The sequence below is a fragment of the Elephantulus edwardii genome, unplaced genomic scaffold, assembly GCF_000299155.1.
Source record: "Elephantulus edwardii isolate Elephantulus edwardi_28Jun2011 unplaced genomic scaffold, EleEdw1.0 scaffold00063, whole genome shotgun sequence".
Taxonomy (NCBI): Eukaryota; Metazoa; Chordata; class Mammalia; order Macroscelidea; family Macroscelididae; genus Elephantulus; species Elephantulus edwardii.
This window is the reverse complement of record NW_006399813.1, coordinates 4,023,913-4,047,495: the sequence shown is the minus strand read 5'-3', so window position 1 is coordinate 4,047,495 and position 23,583 is coordinate 4,023,913. Positions and strand designations below refer to the sequence as shown.

The window sequence follows — 23,583 nt, the reverse complement described above, 5'->3', positions numbered from 1 at the left end:
CCTAGCCAAGTAGAGCATTGGAATCAACCCTAGAGATCAGGGGTGACAGATAATTACAGCCAGATCACTCTCACATCCTAGGAGCTATTTTGAACATGTAGAGAAATTATTAAAATCACTATGAAGACCACTTTAGACCTGTCAATTGGAATTTCTGACATGAACTCTGACATCAGTGTTTTCTTTGCAAAAAGAGCCTCTAGATGGATTCTACTTACTGTCATTTTCTAGATGAAGGAGCTAAGATTTAGAGAGATTAAATTATTCAAGTTTGTTGTTGTTATGTGCTGTTGAATCAGCTACGACTCATAGCACAATAACTGAACCCAGCCCTATCCTGAACCAGACTCAGTAACTCTGACACACTCTCATTTACCCTAGTTACCTTGTCAATCTATTTCACTTGAGGTCTTCCTTTTGCACTCTCCCTCCACTCTTCCAAGCAGGTTGCCTTTCTCCAAGGTCTGGTCCCTTCTGGCAATGTGCCCTGTGAGTATGTGAGAAGGAGCTTCAAAGTCCTAGCCTTCAAGGAGGAACTTGGTTTCACCCTCTCCAATACAGACCTCTTTGTTCTCTTGGCAGTCCATGGTATGTTCAAGATTCTTCTCCAGTACCACAACTCAATCCTTCTTCTATCATCCTTAGTCATTGTCCAGCTCTCTGATGCATAGCAAGTAATTGTGCAGACTGTGACCTGGATCACGTGCACTTTAGTCCTGACATCTTTGCTCTTCAGCACGCTAGAGAGGTCCCTGATAGCAGATTTTCCTAATGCAGTTTGTTCTGCACACCTAGTAAAGAGTAAAGGCACGATTTGAATTTGCACAGTCTTGTTCCAGAGACTGTTTGTGCTGTACCACCATTTCATTTGTTCCCAGTTATTAATACTGTCTTCTACCTGGAAGTGCATTTCAAAACCTCAGCATTGTCACTAATGATTTCTTTATGTTGGCCCCACATCCAGTTAGTTATCAAGCCCCCCTCCTTGTTGCATCTTAACTCCACTTCTCTGTCCCTCATCTGGATTGTGATTTCCTAATTGTTCTTTCTGGTTTCTTTCTCTTCTTCAGTTCATCTTTACTAACAACCTATTCCTGCAGACTCATTTCAAACTCCTTAGCCTAGTATTAAAGATCTTTCAAGGCCTGCTCCTTACCAACTTTTCATGTCTCTGCACTTTCTTATAATTTCTGTTTTGGTAGACCTTAATTGTTTGCTGCACACCTGCACTCTCTTCACTTTTATTTTCCTCATGTGCTACCACCCTAAACCTGAAATGTCTTCTATCTGACTCTGAGTTTCCAAATTATGGCTCTTTGGAGCTCTCCTGCCATAGTGGTTAAAGTGCTCAGCTCCTTCCACCAGATGCTCTGCTGGAGAAGGAGGGGGCAATCTCCTCCTGTACCAGTCAGATCTGATTTGACGGTACATGTAAAAATAATACAATAAAAATTTTAAAAAAAAGTGCTCAGCTCCTAACTAAAAGGTTGCGATTTTGAACCCACCCGCTGCTCTGAGGAAGGACAGTGTGGCAGCCTGGTCTGTGAAGATGGACAGCCTTAGAAGTCCTGGGGGCAATCCCGGCCTTGGCCAGTAGGGCTGCTCTGTGTTAGAATTGAAGGATTTTGGTACCTGTCATTAAAGGTCTCTCTCAAATACTATTTTTTAATGCATTCTTCTTTAATTTTTATAAATAATAATAATATCATTCACCTGAACTCCCGCTATGTTTAATTTGTACCTGATTTATTGAATATTTTACTTTTTTTATAGTCATTTGTTTCCTTTTTCTAAAAATAGAAGAAAGGAACATAAGCGACTATAAAAATAGAAGGAACATAAACAACTATAAAAAAAGAAACTTTGGAGAGCCTTATCCCTACAGTTATCTGAATCTCAGCAACATCATGCAGCAAGTAACATGGTCTTTTATACCTGCATCTTTGGAGAATGAATAAGTATATAAATGATGCTTTGTCCCACTTAGAAAGATAAAGGGCATGTAGTTAACTTAGCTAACACAGATGCCTGATTTCTTAACACATGATAAAGGGTGATTAAGGCAAGTAAGTTGGGAAGATATTAAAACATTTAATGATCTAGTATATGAATGGGATAATGGGGGTAGATTTGTCAGAGACAATATGGTTGTCACAGGATAGAACAGGATTTAGGGCTGTTGTACATAGGGTCGCTGTGAGTCGCAAGCAACTCAATGGCACTTAACAACAAGTATATGCCAGGCCTGCTCTGCTTGGTGCCTTGGATATAGTAGTTAGCCAAACAGATGTGGGAATAACTAAGACCAAGTTGATCAGAAGCCTCTATTAACTACATTATAGATTTGTGCATCTAAGACCTAAGTTGGTGCTAGATATTAGATGTGACTTACTTCTTTGATTTGTACCTTAACTAGTCCTTTCTGCATATTCTTGAGGCTGACTTACCTTGGGGAAGCCAATGATAAGTAGACCTAGAGGAGAACTATCTCATATGGAGCTAGATTTATATTACTGAGTTTTTTGTGTGTTTGAATACCTACAAATATGGTATTTTATTCAAAGATGGTATTTTATTCAAAGGTACAAATGCACCATCTCCAGTTCCCCCTTTACCCTTTATCTATTCTTCTATACCTTGATTTTTTTTTTCACTTAACATATCTCAAGAGAGCTTTCCAGAATTGTGCATACAGATCTGTCTTCTAATTAATATACATGAATTTATTTAATCCTTCCCCTACTGATGAACATTTAGGGTGTTTCCTGTTACCACAACTCCTCCTTACAGACTCAGCAACATTGATTATTAATGTAAATATACATCTTTAGAACTTGTCAAGACAGATAGCTGGGGGAAAAAATTCCTGGAAGTAGAGTAATTAGATCAATGTGGACTTTCTTTTCATTCATTTGTTGGTTTAAAATTTTGATAGATATTGCCAAAGAGGTGGCACCACTATTTAATTTTCTATGCAAGTAAGTTATAATGTAAATTTCCACCAGCAGATATGAGAATACTTTTTAAGGGTATTTTTGCATATAATTTGTCTTTTCTTAAATTATTTTATCCTCTCACTTGGAAAGTAGATTTTCTAATCGTGAGAGACAGTCCGTACGGTGTTGGCACTGCTAACCCAAAGGCCCTGCCTCTGCTGGTTCCAGTCAGCCCGAGACTTGAGGGTAGAAAGCCGAGCTAGTCTCCTCCCATGTGATTGACAACCTCAGCAATCCAGTGGTGGCTCAGCTGTGGGCTGGTTCCAACTCAGTTGCAGTGAGTCTAAGAGTTTGAAAGGTAGAAGAGTGAGAACAATTGACTCTTACTTTTTATTCATCTAGTAAATAAATTCCTGCCTCTTGATTTTTCTCCTGAATATGCTAGATGGTATGAGATATTCCAGAGACCACAGACTGTACGCATTCAGCTGTAGATTCAGTTCCTCACTACCCTGTCCCCTTCCCAGTGTCAGCTTCGTCCTCCAAGGGCTCGGTGATATGTAACCAATAATGCCAACCTCACAAAGGTATAGGAGGATTAAGGCAACTACAGTAAAATAGTTACTGTTGTGCCTCTCAAATCGTCTACATTCAGTAAGTGGTGGTTTCCTTCTATAAATGTGACAGAACACCCAACAAATGAACCCAGCTTCATTTTAGACACAGTGATGGCTTCTCAGGATCTTGAAATGCCGTAAGTAGTTGAGGGTTACTTGGCCCTTGCTCTAGCTAAGCGTCATCAGTCTTGTGTTTGCATAGCCATCCTGCCGGTATTTCCTTGGCACTGACATGGGAAACCCCTTCATTTAGGGCACCTGTTCCTTCCCCCTCATAGCTGACCAACTCATTTCTGTGTGTCCATAGACGTCATTATCCCTGACAATGGGGAGCCAGTGGGTACTAGAGAGATCAAATGCTGCATCCGGCAGATCCAGGAGCTCATCATCTCCCGCCTTAATCAGGCCGTGGCCAACAAGCTCATCAGCTCTGTGGATTACCTACGTGAGAGCTTTGTGGGGACCTTGGAACGGTGTCTGCAGAGCCTGGAGAAGTCTCAGGACGTCTCGGTTCACATCACGAGTAATTACCTTAAACAGGTGGGTGCCAAAGAATGGTTGTCAAGACACCGTGTCGCAGATAACACGTGAAACAGAATCCACCTACAAGCCTGACTTCAAATTAGCCTAGCATTTCCCACTCAGCTTTTTACCAATCCCTTTTCAATTTTACTTTCTCTTTCTATGACATGACCACTGTGTGTGGGAGCTGCTCATAATGCAGTAAAATTGCAGTTACTGAGCAGAATGAAGAGGGGCTCAAGACCATACACTCGACACAAAACCTGAGTCCCCACGATCCAACTCTGCATGTGTAGTGAGGGACAAAGTTGGAACCCTGACACTGGACTTTGTTTCTGAAGTACTTATCATTTGTTGCTCTTTTTAATTAGCCACTCTACTCGGGGCATATTAATTTCGAGAATACTTGACGCACTGAACACCACCACCACCATGTTCTTTTTCAGATCTTAAATGCCGCCTATCATGTAGAAGTCACATTTCACTCAGGGTCCTCAGTGACAAGGATGCTATGGGAGCAAATCAAGCAGGTAGGTTGTTTAGAGAAAATGTTTTCAGCCCTCTCTTGGTGCAAATGATTCCTAGTCAGCCCAGGGATGAACTGGTGTCTAGGATCTTCAGTTGGTGTCCTCATTGACCTGCCTGGAAAAATTTTGGTTTATACCTATTGTGAGAAAATTATTAATAGCACCTTCCCCCCCTTAACTCTTAAAAATGGTGAGTATAGATGGGTTGGGTTTTTTTTGTTGTTTTTTTTTTTATGCAGCCGTAAGAATCTCCTTTGCTGCTGTCATTATATTTCTTTCTCCCGACCTCAGCACTGGGCTTCATTGCCAGAGGCCGTAAGTGTGGTTCCTAATGCGGAATTTCATCTGGTTCAGAAGATTTATCAGGCACTGCCTGGCACTGAATATAACATATCCAGGGCTTCTCTTCTGCGGCTCTTTGATGCTTTCATCTCGGCTGAGCCCTGGCTGGGAGCTAGATGGAACTGGAGAGGAGCTTCGGCCTTCATACAGCTCCCCTCTTAAGAACCTCCTCCTAAGGAGTGGACACTCCAGAGAGCAGAGGGCTTGGGCCTTTGCAGCCATCCCTCTCTCCTACCCTCAGTGACCTCGCTGTCTCCATCCTGACAGATCATCCAGCGCATCACATGGGTGAGCCCACCTGCCATCTCCCTGGAGTGGAAGAGGAAGGTGGCCCAAGAAGCGATCGAGAGCCTCAGTGCCTCTAAGTTGGCCAAGAGCATTTGCAGCCAGTTCCGGACTCGGCTTAATAGTTCTCATGAGGCTTTTGCAGCCTCCCTACGGCAGGTGAGTTTGTGGGAAATGAGAAGATACAGCTGGAGTAAGCAGAGGATACCCTCATCCACAGGAAGAGAATATTTTGCTTTCTACTATCCATATCAAATGTTCTTCTAGGTTGTATAGCCCTGGTGTGTCCGCTTGCCGTACAGAAGTAACATGTGGTTGCTGGGAGGCTGAACACTGACACTGATGTGTCAGATGAGATAATTGTTACCCATGGTGGACAGTGTTTGGTGGAACTTCCCGATTAAAACAAGCCTGGAAGCAGGAGTGGCATCCACTTCTGAAACAGCTTGCCTCCGGAAACTCTGTGAACCTGGAGAAAGGACGAAAGTTATACAAGTGTCCAGGACTTTTGTTCATAGGGTTGCTATGAGTCGTCTATGACTCAATGGCACTTAACAACAGCAACAACAACAACTATCCATAGACCTTCGTAAGAATTTTTTTTTTCCTGTTTTATCAAAAGATATTGTATCTTAGCAAGTTTCGTCAACACATATTTTTTAAATAGGTATTCTTGTCATTCTGAGGAGAACAGTGGACGCTCTGGGGGCATAGTCTGGAAGGAGTTTCTCTGCTAACCCAGACAGGGTGCCTCCTGGTGGTTCGAATCCCCTGAGGCTTTGTGGGAGAAAGATGATCACTCTCCTCCCATGCAATTTACAGCCTCCAGAAACCCACTGGAGAGTTAGCTGTGAGCTGATTCCTGCTCAGTGGCCATGAATTGAGTTGGACTGAGGGAGAATAAAGGCCTAGTGGTAAAAAGCTGTGCTGAAATCCCAAAGGCACTGGTTCGAATCCACCAGCCACTCTTCAGGAGAAGAATGTGCAGTCTCCTGTGTAATTTACTGCCTTCAAAAGCTCGCTAGCGGGTCAGTTCTGACTCGACAGCACACAACAACAACAGTACTGAGCAAGGAATTAATTTTACATTTATGTAATATTTTGTTGTTATGTACCATCGAGTTGGAACCTACTTATAGTGACCCTCCAGTGGATTTTGCAGACTGTAAATGACAGGAGTTGATTGCCTATCTTTCTCCCATGGGCAGCTGGTGAATTAGAACTGTACTTTTGCGTTGACAGCACAACTCTGACCACTAAGTTACCAAGGCTCCCTAAATGTGTAGTATTTTAGGAATATATAATAGAAATAATTTTGTAACTTCCATACTAGATCACTGTTACGTGACTGCTTGTCCCTTTTGATGTGTGCATGCATGTTTGGGGGCAAGGATGGGAGGAAATGACTATTCAGTGTCCACTGGGTGCAGTCTCTGTGCTAACCACATTACCTGCATCTAATTGAGTTCTTACAGTCGTCCTTATGAAGCAGATATTACTGTCCTTGTATTACAAGTGAGTAATCCATAAATCCTATGCCTTTTCCGTTTCTCTCCTAGCTAGAAGCGGGCCACTCAGGGCGACTGGAGAAAACAGAAGACCTGTGGCTGAAGGTTCGAAAAGATCATGCCCCACGTCTAGCCCGCCTTTCTCTGGAAAGTCGTTCTTTACAGGATGTCTTGCTGCATCGTGAGTCCTTGATTCATTTTTCCAAGTCAACTGGAGGTGGGCTCTGGACTAGTCTCCTTTGCAGCCTTGCTGAGAATCTCAGACCTTCCTTACAAAGCTATCTGACGCGCTCAGTTGTTTGTTTTTTGAACTCATAAGTCTGTTTGGTCCTGCTATTAATGTAGTTCAAACAACATCATTAAAGTTTCTTTAAATTAAACCAGTTAGATTACTTTCTATGGGCCAGAACTTCTTAGCCTGATAATTATGGCTTCCAGACAGAGCCAACCATGTTTTTCTCTGTCCATCTGCCTTCCAGGTAAACCTAAACTAGGACAGGAGCTAGGCCGGGGCCAGTATGGCGTGGTGTACCTCTGTGACAACTGGGGCGGACATTTCCCTTGTGCCCTCAAGTCAGTTGTCCCTCCAGACGAGAAACACTGGAATGACCTGGCCTTAGAGTTTCACTACATGAGGTAGGTCCTGGCCATGTTCATCTTTATGGCAAAAAAGATCCAGAAGAAACCAGAAACTCAGTAGAAGTTTGCCTGACAGGCTACAGCATGGTCTCCCTGTTCTTTCTCTCCAGGCCTCACAGTGTGGTAGACTGGTTGTCTAGCCCAGAAACAGGCTCTTCAAAGTCCTTTTCTGGGCTTACTTTTCTCACCTCGCTAACTTCTTAGTCACGTCTCCCATTTATTTGTCTTTGTTCACTCGTCCTTGGAGTTCAGCAGTCTGTAGATTTCTGATTGTTTACTTTTTTTTTCTTTCCTTGTTGGAGAATCCTTCATGTGGAGAGCCCTTGTCTCTGGGCCTGTGCTGGTGGGGTCTGTGGGCCCAAGCTGGTGGGGTCTGTGGGCCAAAGCTGGTGGGGTCTGTGGGCCCGAGATGGTGGGGTCTCTGGGCCCGAGCTGGTGGGGTCTCTGGGCCCGAGCTGGTGGGGTCTCTAGGCGCTCTTTCCACATCGGGGTGTGCTGAGCTCGATTAGTGCTGCCGCCTCACAGCCAAGTGCCCTCCTCTCCTTCCTGCCAGGTCTCTGCCGAAACATGAGCGCCTGGTGGACCTCCATGGGTCGGTCATCGACTACAGCTACGGTGGGGGCTCCAGCATTGCCGTGCTGCTCATTATGGAGCGGCTCCACCGAGACCTCTACACAGGGCTCAAGGTGAGTTGCTGGGAGCAGAGAGCCAGAGTCGGCTGGCAACCAGATCCACAGGTTCCTAGCTGACCTGTCATCCTCTCCTGCTTACTCTGAAGTTTTCTTGAGAGATTGTTGGAGTAATCATCTTTGCTATCTTTATTGAAAAACCAACCAACCAACCAAAACCCTTTAACATATCTCTGCTTTTATTAAATATCCCGGATACTGTCAGTCACCACCCTGAGCTCCTCTGGAGTTGATTAAAATCTAGCTTGCTTATTCTCTCCCGGTTTAGAATAACACCAAAATTCCTGAGAGCTTCCTGCAGCTCTCCTTTCTGTTTGCACTCAGTCATTAGAGGTTTTTTTTTTTTCGTTTTTTTTTTTCGTTAGAGTTTTTTGGTTTGGATTTTAGCCAACAGCTACCTATTAGAGACTGTTTTGTACAAGTCCTTATGGTGTCACCCAAAGGAGATACCAAGAAGTATAATTGCAGGGGGCTTTGAAGAGAAGTGTGGGCAGCAAATACTATTTCATGGGGAGGTATGTTTGAGCACGCCTTGCTGGGTGGGATTTGCACAGTTGGAGAGAAGAGACCGCTCCAGGGGGAGGGAACAGTGTCATGCCCGCATCACCTTTGAAGGTTGAGGAGGTCCTCATACTAGTAGGTTTGGAGAAGGTGCTTCATTTTGTGAATGGAAGGAGGTGATGTACAAAGAGAGTTTGCCTACAAATTGTGGAGGACAAAGGTCCAAAGAATTTCTGTAGAACCCAGATTTTGTTACAGAGAATGAGAAACTGCTGATGGATTTTATTAGAGTGAAAACCAAAGTTAAAGTGAAGTCCTATAGAGGAGGAAAAAAAGGGTAGAGGAAGGAGAGGAATTAGCCCCAGAGAAGTACCTTCTCACAACTTGCTCTTGTACCAGTTTAAATAGAACCTTCTAGAAATAGGACAGAAGAAACCATATTGATTTCTTCCAGAAGCCATGACGAATTAATAAGCTAAAGAAAATAGCTTTCCAATTGACTGTTTTCTTTCTCCGTTTCAGAGAAGTCTTTTTCCATAAGTAGACTAGAGAATCTTATGTGAACTCTTGAATGAGGGGAATGTTGTTCCCTAGAATCCAAGAGGCCCAAGGGGAGGTTTGGTAGACTTTGGTATTCAAATCCACCAACCTGGGCTAACCAGGCCGACAAAACAGAGGAAGCAGATTGGCCTGAGGAATCTGAAGTTACTTCAATCTTTGTAGCCAGCTCCTGAGTTTATTAGAAATGAAGTCGTAAAGGGAGCTCTGGTGGCCTAGTGGCAAGATGCTGCACTGCAATCCCAGAGGTATGTGGTTCAAATCCACCAGATGCTCTACTGGAGAAGGAGGGGGGAATCTCCTCCAGTACCAGTTAGATCTGATTAGACGGTACACGTAAAAAAAATAATACAATAAAAAAAAATTAAAAAAGAAAGACATGAAATCGTGCTTCAGGGGGGTTGCTTGCATGTACCCTCTCCTAGCTGACTAGATGTAGCCTCTGAGGAGCTTTATCTGACCGTGTCTCCTTATAGCTTGCTCTTCTTTACCTTTCCTCTACCTCTGTCTGTTTTTGGCTTTTTTCTTTCATTTCTCTCTGGCCTTTGGTGCTCTGGTACAGTCAGTCTGTTAGCACCCCACAGAAGGAATGCTCAGTTGGCCCAGGTAAGGCCAGGTCAAGGTGTTGCCTTGTTAAGTAATCTTTTGTGTCTTCTGAAGGCTGGGCTGACCCTGGAGACACGTTTACAGATAGCACTTGATGTGGTCGAGGGAATCCGCTTCCTACACAGTCAGGGACTCGTCCATCGTGACATCAAACTGAAGAATGTGCTGGTAAGTTGAGTTGTTTTCTCAGATAACGCCCTGCCTTTCTGGGTTTAACAACCTTTTTTGGGAGGGTACACCTAAATGCAGCTTTAGTCATGGGAAAAAAACAGAAGGAAATGGTAGAATTGATGGCCCAACAAATAGATCATCCACTTGAACTTAAACTTTAAATTTTACGTTCTTGAACCAAACCTTTGGTGGGGATACAATAAAAATGTTCTCCCACAGGTTTTTATTATAAGCCTAGCTTATAATACTTAAAGAAATTGCTTTTTCTCTCAACTCTTTTAAAAAATTAAACTCATTAAGAAGTGAAAAGATTAGTATTATGAAAGCCGATAGTATATTCTTTACCTAGATCCATACTCTTTGTCTGTCTAAGAGAAAGCGGATAATCCTAAAATTACAGGCTAAAACCTAAGAGGCTTATCAAAAGCCAAATAGATGTCTTCTCATGGCCCTTCAAGAACAGAAGTGATAGGATTTCATGGAACTCTCCCTAAGAGGCTGGAGGACTTCACTTGCCTAATTTTCACCTTTCTGTCCTGTTTCTGGAAGTCAGGATAGAATCAGGAACTTGAATGCTTTCTTCACTGTCTTTACATGAACCTTCACTTATTCATCCTTTAAAGATTGTTTGGGATCTTGATGTGAGCTAAACACTATGCGAAGTGTCTGAAACACAAAGATGAAAAAGACTGTTCCTGTCGGCTGGTTGCTCATATTCTGGGGATGAGAGGACAGAAGTGGGAATGAATCCAGGGCCCGGGGTGTTGGAGGCAGGCTTGATGAACTGCCTCCTTTCTGAGTGTGTGTGTGCAGCAGAGTGCTGTGTGCAGGGCGAGAGACAGGGTGGGTGATTCCTGGCTTGCTCTCTTGGCAGCTTGACAAGCAGAACCACGCCAAGATTACTGACCTGGGATTCTGCAAGCCAGAGGCTATGATGTCAGGCAGCATTGTGGGGACCCCAATCCATATGGCCCCTGAACTCTTCACAGGTAAGGCTGGAGAGCAGCGAGTGGGTTTGGTCAGGGGGCACAGTATTTCAACTTTCAGTGCTACCCCAAGGTCTATGTAGTATCCCCTGGTATGGCTGGTTGGTCCTGCCCAGGCAAGGGAGAGACCAGAACTGAGGGAGCCCAAGATAAGTAGAGTAGAAAGTGAAGGGATCAAGGGATGTGGGAAAAGAAAATGCCAGTAGGAAACACCAGCTGTTCTTTGGGATGTCATTCTGGGATATTAATACCATAAATCTCCATAATCAACCAATTATTTCAGCATAAAGTATTTACTGAATAACCCCTATTTGGTTACATAATAGAGAATTATTCACTCTCGTTGTTGTTATGTGCCATCGAGTTGCTTATGACTCCTATCAGCCTTATGTACAACAGCCCTAAACCCTGCTCTATCTTGTGCCAATCTTTTTGTCTCTGACATATCTCTGTTATCCCAATCACTGAATTAGTCCATCTCATTGAAGGTCTTCCTCTCCTGTACTGTCCCTCCAAGCATGACATCCCTTTCTAAGGACTGGTCCCTCTTTGCAGCATGTCCATAGTAAATCAGATGAAGCTTCAGAATCCCTGCTTCCAAGGAGCAGCCTGGCTCCACTCTTTCTAGGATGAACCTGTTTGTTCTCTTAGCAGTCCATGGTATACTCAATACTCTGCTCCAGCACCACAGCTCAAAGGCATCAATTCTCTTCCTGTCATCTTTAATTATTGTCCAGCTCTCTGATGCATAGCAAGTAATTGCAAAGACCATGGTCTGGATCAGGTACACCTTAGTCTCCAGACTGACATCATTGCTTTTCAGTACTTTCGAGAGGTCTCTGGCATCAGACTTACCAAATGCACTTCATCTCTTAATTTCCTGGCTGTTGGTGCCAATAGTGTTTATTGTGAAGCCAGACAAAGTAAAGCTGTTGACAACCTCAATCTCTTGACACCATGTATCATGATGCTGCCAGTTGGCCCAGTGGTGAGAATCTTTGTCTTCTTGACACTGAGCCTCCATCCATATTGAAGGCTGCAGTCCTTGACCCTCTGCAGCAAGCGCTTCAGGTCCTCCTCAGCTTGAGCAAGCAGGGTGTGTCATCTGCATAATACAGATTGTTGATGAGTCTTCCTCCAATCCTGATGCCACATTTCACCTTACAGAGTCCAGCTTCCTGGATAATCTGTTCTGCATGTAGATTGAAAATATATGGAGATAAGACACATCCCTGGCTCATAATACCCTTCCCAATTTTGAACCATGCCGTGTTTCCTTGCTCTATCGTGATCTCCTGGTCCAAGTACAGGTTTCACATAAGCATGATCAAGTTCTGGAATTTCCATTCTTCTCAAGGTTAGCCACATTTTGTTGTGATCTGCACAGTCAAATGCCTTTGCATAGTCAGTGAAACACAGACATTCCTCTGGTACTCTCGGCTTTCAACCAAGACCCATCTAACATTAGCTACAGTATCCTTAGTACCTTGGCTTCTTCTAGACCTAGCCTGAACTTCTGGCAGTTCTTTGTTGAGGTGCTGTTCCAGTCGTTTTTGGGTAATCTTCAGCAGAATCTTGCTTGCATGTGATATTAATGATATTATTCAATAATTTCCACACTCTGTCAGGTCACCTTTCTTTGGAATGGGAACAAATACTGATCTCTTCCAGGTGGTTGTTCTCCAGATTTCTTGGCACAAGTTGGTGAGGACATCCAGAGCAGCATCTGTTTGTTGAAATATGTCAGTTGATACACTGTCAATTCCTGGGGGTTGTTTTTTGCCATTGTTTTCAGGGCAGTTTGAATTTCTTCCTTCATCACCACAGGTTCATGCTCATATGTAGTTTCATGAAATTCATCTGTGTCTGCCAATTCCTTTTGGTACAGTGTATACTCTTTCCACTATTTTAATGTTTCCTGGATCATTTAATATTCTGCCCAAAGCATCCTTAAGTATTGCAACTCAAGGCTTGAATTTGTTCTTCAGTTCCTTGACCTTAAGAAATGTCAAACGAGTTTGGCCCCTTTGATTCACTCTTGTTAGAGAACTTAAAATTGACAGACATGTATTAAAATAAGTAATATAATTAGAGAACAATATGACAGCATGTGATTATATGCTGCAAAATGTACTGTCATTGTTTGTTGTTGTTGTATGCCATCAAGTTGCCTGCAACCCACAGTGACCCCTCTGTACAGCAGCTCTGAACCCTCCCCTGTCCTGAGCCAGTCTCACTGACCCCAGCACACCTACCCCCGTCTCTTCTAGGGTCTTCCTTTACTGCGCTGTCCCTTCACCCTTCCAAGCATGACATTCCTTTCCAAGGATCAGTCTATCCTGGCCACATGCCCAAAGTGTGTGAAACAGAGCTTCAAAATCCTAGCCTCCAAGGAGAAACTTCGTTACACCTTCTACAAGACAGATCTGTTTGTTCTCTTGGCGGTCCATGGTATGTTCAAGACTCTTCTCCAGCACCACAAGTCATTGTTTAGAAAATGAATAGATGAAGGTTGGAAAATTTGATAATTTCATGTTAGAGGTCGAATTTAGGAGAGAATCTGAGTCAGGCAGGGGAAAATGGCTAGATAGAAAGAGGGCAAATATTTATATATTTTTTGCTAGGCAGTGTGAACATGTTTTCTTAGAGTTTTGTTTACAGTTCTGTGGTGATGTGGAGTCTGTTGTTCAAAATGACATTCCCAGCCATTTAATTTGGATGAGAATATGTAAATAGGGTGTGTGAGCCTATCCACAAAAGAATTGACTAGTCTTGCCTCTAAACTGAGCAGACAGAAAAAATTGAAGCCTTTGAACTGTGGTGTTGGAAGAGAACTGAATATCCCATGGACTACCAAAGAATAAGCAGGTATGTCTTGGAGAAAGTGCAGCCGGAGTGCTTCTTGGAGGGAAAGATGATAAAACTTCATTTCACATACTTGGGGCATGTTGCTAAGAAAGGTTATTCCTTGGAGAGGGTCATCTTTCTTAGGAAGGTGGAGGAATGATAAAAGAGAGGAAGCCCTTCAACCAATTGGATTGACACAATGACTGCAGCAATGGGCTTGTGCGTGTCAGAGGTTGTGAGGACAGCACAGAATAGTACAGAGTTCGTGCACCACTCGATGGTACCTAACAACAACAGACTGTGAGAAAATAAATTTCTGTTTGTTAAAGCCAACCATTTGAGATCGTTCTGTTAAAGCAGTACCAAAGAGCTAAGACCCTAAAAATGACTTCTTTTTTTGTATTTAATCTCTATTCCCACCAATATTGTTTGTTTGGGGTTTTTTTTCACTACTTCTTCTTTACATTCCTTTCATTATTTCTCCTATGACCTGCTTGCGCTAAAGAGGGTCAGTGGGCAAATCGTACCCACATTGCTAAGTGCACGGGAAGGACCAGCATGACCCTAGTTCCCGTGGTGTGCGAATGGAGCCAGTCCTCACCTCACCTTCCTCCTTCATCCTGTCACAGGCCCTCACATAGCACCCTCTCTCTGACCCTCATCACCAAGAGCTGGGTCAGAGCTCACAGACTGAGCAGACATCGTCTTTCAGAACAGCTATCCATGACAGCAGTTCTCAGATCCTACCTGCCAGAGCTAGGGCAGAGCTGACACATTAGAAGGACACCATCTTTCACACTGCCAAAGAGGCAGGTGCCAGTTCCTGCTGCCTCTCACTGCTTCTGTGGACTCACTAATTCACTGGAATGATTCTGAGAATTCATTACACATTTATTACGTTGCGAAAGGAGACAGACTGAGGCACATGAGGTGAGGTCTCAAAAGGTCCCAGGGCAGTGCTTCCCTGTGCTCGTCCTTCTCTCCACCAACTGGAAAGCCCCATGATCAGCACTTCAGGACTCGGGGCTTGTGGGCCTCTCCGGGTGCCCATGAGAGAGTACGATGTGCCCTATGAGCTCAGTCAGCATCAGACCCAGAAAGACATTAGCCTCAGGTGTCGGCCATAGTGCTGAAAACAGGCCAGGTGATCCCACACCTGCGCCACCCTGCTGACGTCAGAAAGTCTGACACAGAGCATCTTCTTCATGTCATCTCCCGCTCTAAAGCAGAAATGACTTCCTGTTGCCTAATAAGTTCAGACTCTTCTCTGACATTAAAATTCCTTGTACTGCTTCCAAGCCCACCCACCTGTGTTTCCCAGCTTCATGTCCTGCATACAGCCCTTTAGGGTTTCTCTTTTGACTGTTCAGGAAAGAAAAGGCTTTACTCCTCCTTCTTCTCAAGTTCTAGTCCACAGCTGCTTCTTGACACTCCCTGGCTTTCACCTTCCAGTGCTGTAGTGGTTTTGAATTCTGAAATAGGCATTATAAACGTATCCTGCCTGCATGACAGGGTTATTGTTAAGAGATAATGGAGGTTAAAGGCTTCAGACAAAATGTGTAAACACTTTGGCAGGTGCAGAGAGTGGCAGTGCTACCCAGGCCTTCTCTCATTCACTTCTTTGCATTCCTTGTTGCTTGTAGGAAAGTATGATAATTCCGTGGATGTCTACGCTTTTGGGATTCTTTTCTGGTATATCTGCTCAGGCTCTGTCAAGCTCCCTGAGGCGTTTGAGAGGTGTGCCAGCAAAGACCACCTCTGGAACAATGTGCGGAGAGGTAAGAGGCATGTCCCGGCTGAGCGCGGTCACCTGGGGCCCACAGCAGAGCCCTTCACGGGATCCCAAGAAGACATTTAGATCAGACCCTTGCTTCACGGTAGCATTGCTGTAGAAAGAAAACCATGCACACCTTTTCCTCTAGAATTTCCAGTTCTTCGGCTTCCTGTGCCAGTATGTTTCAGTTTTTCATCACTATTTCTACTCTAACCTCGATTTTTGCAGTGGAAGTCTAAGCTGCCTGCATTCTTTGACATTCTGAAACCCAACTAAATAATGAACCAGTTGGTGGCGAGTCACGCCTGCTCACTGGGTTGGTCTTCCTGTCATTAATCTTATTTCCATGTTCCTCCCCTAGGGGCCCGTCCAGAGCGTCTCCCGGTGTTTGACGAGGAGTGCTGGCAGTTGATGGAAGCCTGTTGGGACGGTGACCCCTCCCAGAGGCCTCTTCTGGGCATCGTCCAGCCCATGCTCCAGAGCATCATGGACCGGTTGTGCAAGTCAGTTTCTGGGCAGCAAACCAGAGGACTGGAGGACTCCACCTGAAGGCAAAGGAGAGAATTTTCTCTCTTCCTCTGTGTTTCTTCCCGTCCCCCCCAACTTTTTTGGCCATGGGGAGAATTTGAAATTTATTCACTATTGTGAGTTCTCAAAGGAATTGCTGCGCACTGGGCAACGTGAGACCTTCCTAAGCAAAGGTGACTCTTGAGTAGTGAAGAGGTAGATGGCTGTTTGCATATTGGCAGTTCATGGTCTTTCCACGCTGACTTGACTCTTTAGCAAAAGAGATTTTCCAGAGCACGTGTAAAAGCCGAAATGTAGGCTGTTCTGTTTTTCAGATGGATACGGAGGTGAATCTCACCATCATCTGCTCACTGTATGTATTTTCTTTCCAAGACACCAAGTGAATAATGTCATGGCAATAATACTAACTCATAGCCATGGCTTCCACCGTTTGATCGCACTCAGTGGTAGATTCCCTTAGCAATCCTGAACATAGCTCTACTGTCCTTGTAACATAGGAACAACAGAAATCGCTTTCAGATGCCTGATTCCTGCTGTCTGCAGCTAGAGATCTCAGGTTACAACATAGCCCCAGGGAGGATGCTAGAAACAGAGCTGTCTCTTATGACACCAGTGTGTTTACATTTACAGGACCACATACCCCTGGTTTCTTCTAGGGGAGGGTTTCACTGTTACGTTACCAAGAGGCTAAAAAAAAAAAAAAAAAAAAAAAAAGATGTGTGTATGTATGTATATAAGCTAATGGATTTGGAGTTACTGCTGAACCCAGAGCAGAATCTGTCCTTCCCTTGGGTCTTTCCCCCCACCCCTATTTTGTCTATTCTTGGTCTCCAGAGAACATGGTACTTTGGGTTGAGTGAGCACAGCTGACCCACTGTGTTGTATCTGCTAAGACCTGAGGAGAAGGATGGCTCTGGAGGCCTTGGGCCCAGACAGACCTATGTTGTTTTAAAAACTTAAAATTGGAAACTCTTCTTTGTTTCTGAATCTAACACACTGACATTTTATAAAAACTTGCTCAGTGGGCTTTTTAACCAGACTTTTTTCAGCAATATGTCCCTTCTTTTTACCTTATTTTAAGTGAACTTTGTTTTAAGGAAAACCCCAGAATGCAATGATAGGGAACAGCCTAGCTCTTACCTTTGTGTCTTCTGTCCAGGGAAGTTCTCTTCCCACTGCAGCTGAGAGGAGAGGTGGGAGTCTTCTGGAGAGTTTTTCAGGAAGTGGAGATGAGAGAAATCCTGAGTGCTGTCCACGGGAAGGGACATAGTTTAAATATTGGAATATCATCCAGTCTTCCTCAGCCAAACTGGTCCTGCAGATTTAGATTACTAGACAAAGGAGTTAACAGGAGAGATTCTGCCCAGCCTCAGAGTGGTGATCTGGCCCCTGTGCCCCGGCCCAGAATGTGGGAAACAGATCCTCCAGCCAGTGCAAAAGATGAGCTGCCCGTTCACTGGTGAGAATCACACCAGGATGGCCGCTAACATTATCCAAGGAGTCTTCTAAGACATTTTCATATGATCTTCATGTACTTTTAAAAACTCACTTTAGCTCTGTTATGTAAGCCCTTAAACATTTGAAGATTTTAAGAAATGGCAGTGGGTTCAGTGATTAGTGATCCTTGAAGTTACTCTATTCTTGTCAGCATTAACGTGTTGCCCTTGTGGGGACATTGATGGGACTCCCAGGAGGCCAGACTTCCAGTTAGGAAGGGAGAGGTGAATGGTCTCTACTTGTGAAAAATAAGTGGAAAGTAAGTGTAAATCTCTTATTTGAACTATGTAAGGAAGCCTTTTATTGGTCCTCCTCTCAGTCTTTCTTTTAGTGCAGATTATCTGTTCCTGTTGGGAAGACCACATTGCTAATATTTTTTTAGAAGTTTGAACTCCTACTTCCATTCACACTTGGGAGGTGAGGTTCCCCCCTGCGCACCCCCACTCCGCACTCCGAGTTCCATTTCAGTCTGTTACCTGTGGCTTAATCTGCCCTCACCGATTTTCTAGCCATATTCCTCACAATTTTTGTCCAGGATGAGGTTAATACTACATAAGAAGAGAGGGTGTGTTACAGTTCATTTAAAAAGAAGTATTTCAAGAAAAGGTGCAAATTACTCCTGAAAGTCTCCAGAGTAGCCAAAGTTCACACAGAGATCTTTGGGGATGTTATTTAAACACTCAGCAGGCTGAGTGCATGAACACACGTGTGTGATGTATGTATATTTGCTTTTGTTTTGTAACATTGTCAGCTAAGTTTGAATTCTTCTTCCTTGGCACCCATCGTTACTAAAGTCATGGGATGCCATGAAATGTACTGTATTGTATATTATTTGGGAAGACACTAGTTACTCCAAGATGTCTGGTGGCCTTTGGGCTGTCCAGGACTCAGCAGAGTCACACTCCTGAAGAACTGACCTGCTCTCTGTGACTGCCCATGCTTCCAAATGGTGAGGTCAGGTGGTGGCTAAGGGAGGATGATGGATGGTGTGACAGAGTCGCCCTTTCCGTGTGCTGCCCTCGTAATTAACGTGATTAGAATCATTGGCCCCAGCCAGACAATGACTCTGGAAGCCTGGTTACTCATTTTGCCTCAGAAGCGATGCTGATGGCACCTGGAAAGAGGCCGCCCAACTGACTCTGTGATTAGCCAGCTGGTGGCAAGGGCAGGCTGACCCACAGAGGAAGGCTTAGTGTGGCTGCTTCCACAGCCATGGCCAAGCTCCTCTCATCCTCTGAGGAGAATGTCCCATTGATTGAGCGAGCGCTTTGCTTCTCGGGGAAAGAGGACCATGCTGCTTGTTCCTAAGCCAAAGAGAGTCACTTCTGACTCCATCAACTTCAGGAGGAACAGAGCCCTGGTGGCAGCTTCTCTTCATTTTTAAACACTAAAATTCAAGGAAATGGCAAAATTTAAGAGAGGCTCCATCACTACCAGGGATAGAAATAGAGCAACAGTAGAACTAGTTACCTGTAGACTAGTTACCTGTCCGCAGTCTGAGAGATTGGAACTTTTCTTTTCCTGACAGGGGAAGTAGTTTGGGGTGGTGGGGCTGTAACATGCTAACTGCACTGAATGACACTTTATATTTTGGCTTATTACTTAGCACTGAGAAGCTGAGCAGCAGAAGTCGGGGCCCTTGTGTTGTAGGGATGACATGCTTGAAACTAGTTCTGGCTAATCATGGAAATGCCAGAGTCCTTATTGCATCCCAGGGGGATGAACAGCCCTGGAAGAGTCCACTACCAAGAGTATTTTTTCCCTTTGAATTTTCTAAGCTTGATTTTTTAAAAAATAAACAAACAAAAAATTGTTGGGTCAAATAACTTTTCCTTTAAAAGGACAAAAGATAGGGTGGTTCAAATCCACTAGTGGTTCCCTGGGACCTCTAGAGTGCATGTTCTCCTCCATTGCAGTTCACAGCCTTGAAAACACGATGCGGGGGGAGTCACTATGAGTGGAACCAGCTTGGAAGGTTAAGTAAGGGTAAGAAGGCATGACCTTGAAAAACCTTTGTATTGCACACACTCCTTGGCGAACTCAAGTTGCTGTACAGTTTTTAACTGGGTTCTGTTGTTCATTTCTGCTTTTTTATAACATCCAGCCCACTGGAGGGGAAGTGGAGACTGTGTGAACACCTGGCATTGGGGAGGCTCCTTTGTCCAGAGACAGTGAAAGGCAAAGTGGTCTGGACAGCCTGTTGTCTTTTGTCTTTATGTAATTTTTCATTGGTTTGTTTTAAAAGACTAATGTTTATTACAGTGTTAAATAAAAATGTAACAAACTAAATGTGTAGAATAAAAGTGCAATAACAAAAGAAAATTTCGTTAAGTCTTTGTATTCTTCCCCTCTTAAACTACCTGGCTTCTTCTATAATATTGATACAGCAGGACCAGGACCATGTTCATTGTATTTTTAAGAGCTGCTACTATGGAGGTAAGTGTTCATTCAGTGTCATTTTGAATGATTGGGATTGGTTTCATAGACCATTCTGTACACTTATTGGCATGCACAAATGCCAGATGTGCTGGTAATAGAAATCACATTAACAGCTTTGCATCTGTTTGGCTTCTGTGTTCTGTTAGCTCACTGCCTGTGTTAACAGCACTTGCCCTACCTATTTCATTTCCACTGTGACTTCTGTAGTCTCTTAAATTTGCTTTAGGAGCTCCTGATGATAGGATTTCCACAAAGGTCCTTCCCAGCCGTAATGACTGCTCTGTGTCTCTGAGTGCGTTGCATTACCACTGCTATGGAGGAATTTGTGGTGGCCTCATGGTTAGAAACTACACTGCAGTCCCAAAGGCACTGGTTCAAATCCACCAGATGCTCCACGGGAGAAGGATGGGCAACCTCCTGTGTGGTTTACTGCTTCTGGAAACTCACCGGAGGGTCAGCTGTGGGTCAGTTCCTTCTCGACGAGCAACGGCACACAGTAACAACAGCAACAAACTGCTACAGGTAGAATGTGGCAGGTGTGTGAGAGGGCAGCTAGCAGATAAGGGAGCAAGGTAGAGTGAAGAGAACAAGTTGTGTGTGCTCAACTACTAACCAGAAGCTTGGCTCAGACCCATGACTGCAGGAGAATAGGTCTGACACTGTGCATCCTTGAGGAAGACAGGAAAGCCCCCAGAGCTCGTTTCTGCTCTGTAATGTGCAGGGCCACCAGAATCAGACTCAGTTCAGTGATACAGTGGGTTTGATGTTTTGAGATGACACCTAGATCTTTAGCTTCTTTTCAGCACAGACTTAACATTCTGAGCAAGGGTGTAATATGGCATAAGGGAAAGTCTTCAGTAAACACATTTTCTTTTCCCACAGTTGAGGGCGCTAGAATTCCACATTCAGCCACAACGGGGAAGGCTCTTTTTCTGAGAGTTCTGGGGCCCTGGCTCCAAACAATGCTCCCCAATCCTCATGCTCCTTTCTTGATGGCAGGAGGTCCTTTACAACCTACCTTATTAACATAACTGCCTCCTGCCTTGTGAACATAACAAGTGAAAATAAAGTATAGAATAATTACTTCATATTGAGATCCAGGGCCCAGCCAAATTGACACATATGGGGCAAAAAGGATAATTAAAAATTTGCTCAGCCACACTTGACAAACCATCAAGATTTAGGAACGCATACAGCGCATCCCAGTTGTCACTGAAACCATCAGAACTCCAGGCAGCTTGGTCCGCCAGAAGAGACCTGTGCTCTGTGGGGATTTCAGTGAATCATCTTTCAGGAGTCCTCCAGGTTTTGCTTCTGAGGTCCTCCTGGGTGGGCTCTAACACTTTCGTCATCAGCCAGGCCAATTAACGATCTGTTAGGAAAGCAGCACAATGTGAACACTGGCACACAGCATGCCTTGTGCTCCTGAGGGCTGTATGTGCTCTAGTTGGGATTTGGTTCCCATATCATTTTGGGCTTCTAGTCATCCAACCTGAGTTCATTTTTGGTATTTAAAATAGTTTTACCTTCTCAGGTTCTGACCAATAGCAGCCCTCCATCAGGTTCCAAGGCTGTAAACCTTTGAGAGGAACCTGCCCATCATTCTCTTTCGGAGCAGCTGGTGGCTATGGACGGCACCAAGGCTCCTCTCTGCTGTTAAATACTTGTGACTTAACTGCAACACCAGGTTGACCAGGAGATGGCAGCACACGTTAAACTCCTTGTGTGTTTGTGGTTGATCAAGGGAAAGCTGAAGCTGAATCTCAGCGTGTCAGTTGCCATCAGCTGATTCTAAGGCATCATGAGGATAACCGTACAATAATGACTTCTAGCAGACCAGCCCCTTCACTTGTGAAATCTACCTTGTTCCCTTGCACTAACCCTGTCACCCTTCCCAGTTAAATATGCCCCTTCTTTTTTATTATTCATAGTTTTAAAATTCTTTATTATTATCATTATTAATTTAGTGTGTGTGTGTGTACTGTCAAATCAGATCTGACAGGTACAGGAGGAGATTGTCCCTCCTTCTCCAGCAGAGCATCTGGTGGATTTGAACCGCGTACCTCTGGGATTGCAGCACAGCTTCTTGCCACTAGGCCACCAGAGTTCTCCACAATATGCCCCTTCTTAAGTGTGCACAGACCCTGTATTTTCTTAGCACATAATTCAGGGTAACAACTCTCTTGGTACCCACTCCCATTTTTATAACCACTATTTCTTTGGATAAAATTACTTATGAAATACATGTTTTAAGCTGGACACATTTTTTTTTTTAGAATACACTTTTCTCACCAAGCTCACTGCTTGAGTAGCACTCCTGAGGTGACCTTCCTAGTTCTCTATGTGCCTGAGCCTCAGGGGGAGAAGCCACCAAGTGGTATACCGTGTGTGTTCCTTTTGTATTTTTTTCTAGTTTATTTTAAATATTTTTTATGTGTGTGTACGTGTGTGTGTGTGTACTGTCAAATCAGATCTGACTGGTAGAGGAGGATGCTCTCCTTCTCCAGCAGAGCATCTGTTGGATTCAAACTGCTTATCTCTAGGATTGCAGTGCAGCTTCTTGCCACTAGGCCACCAGAGCTCGCCAATATGTTTTTAATTTTAATTGTGATTTTAATAAAAGTTTGCAGAAAAGTTGCATTTTCTTTTTATTTTAATTTATTTATTGTACAGTTTTTTTCTACTTTAAAATTTTTTTTATTCGTTGTTGCAGTTTTTCTACTTTTTTCCAAAACTGATTTATTTCTGTGAAGATTTACATATATTGGTTTTTCATTAACTCCTTCATAGATATTTTGTTCCACAGCATTAATTACCATTGAGCGTAGTCAGGGAGGGAACTCTAATGACCTAATAATGAGAAGCTGTGCTGCCAACCTGAAGGCATATGGTTCAAAGCTGCCAGATGCTCCTCAGGAGAAAGGTGGACATTCTCCTCCCGTGTGATTCACTGCATCTGAAAAGCTGCTAGAGGAGCGCCTATGAGTCATTTCTGACTCTATGGTCCATAAAAACAGTATCATTAGGAAGGTCTGGTAGCCCAGTGGTAGCGAGTGGCACTGCCAACCCTAAGGCTGGCAGTTTGAATCTACCAGCTGCTCAAAGGGAGGAAAGTAGGCAGTCTCCTACTGTGCAATTACAGCCTCTGAAAGTCTGCTGCCACCATCCACATCAGAGGAAATGGCTCATGTGTTTACGTCTAATCAACTCCTGACTGTGTAGCAACTTGTTCCTTTCCTGAACCTTAAATTCTATCTAAAAATTTCTACCTTTAGCAGGATCCAAAGAGTCCATGAAATGCTAATTGGGTAGAGACCCCATCTTAGGTGTGGTTTTCTAGAGAAGTAAACTCAGTGAAATATATGCCCCAGGAATCAACAGGGTAAGAGCTGACATGTTTCAAATGACAGATGCAGCCCCAGACGTGCTCTCAACTTATGCCAGGGAATTTGGAGGATAACTGCTTGGCTAGCCAACTTAAAGATCCATATTTTGTGCCCATTCCCAAGAAAGGTGATTCAACAGAATGTGGAAACTATCAAACAATATCATTAATATCACTTGCAAGCAAAATACTGCTGGAGCTCATTCAGAAATTGCTAGACTAGTAC

At 43.9% G+C, this 23,583-nt stretch overlaps 1 protein-coding gene across 2 annotated transcripts in view; it reads left to right on the top strand.

Moving 5' to 3' along the window:
* DSTYK (dual serine/threonine and tyrosine protein kinase) overlaps positions 1-16,129 on the top strand; it is a 62,085-nt gene extending 45,956 nt beyond the window's left edge. Inside the window, exons 4-13 of one of the 2 annotated variants that reach the window (XM_006887911.1) lie at positions 3,861-4,093; positions 4,522-4,605; positions 5,212-5,388; positions 6,789-6,918; positions 7,217-7,373; positions 7,930-8,062; positions 9,785-9,898; positions 10,776-10,890; positions 15,378-15,512; positions 15,870-16,129. In XM_006887911.1, the coding sequence (XP_006887973.1) occupies positions 3,861-4,093; positions 4,522-4,605; positions 5,212-5,388; positions 6,789-6,918; positions 7,217-7,373; positions 7,930-8,062; positions 9,785-9,898; positions 10,776-10,890; positions 15,378-15,512; positions 15,870-16,057 (1,466 nt within the window). In that variant the 3' untranslated portion in view covers positions 16,058-16,129. The remainder of the gene's footprint in view (positions 1-3,860; positions 4,094-4,521; positions 4,606-5,211; positions 5,389-6,788; positions 6,919-7,216; positions 7,374-7,929; positions 8,063-9,784; positions 9,899-10,775; positions 10,891-15,377; positions 15,513-15,869) is intronic. The other variant, XM_006887912.1, reaches the window with a different exon arrangement.
* Positions 16,130-23,583: the final 7,454 nt, after the last annotated feature.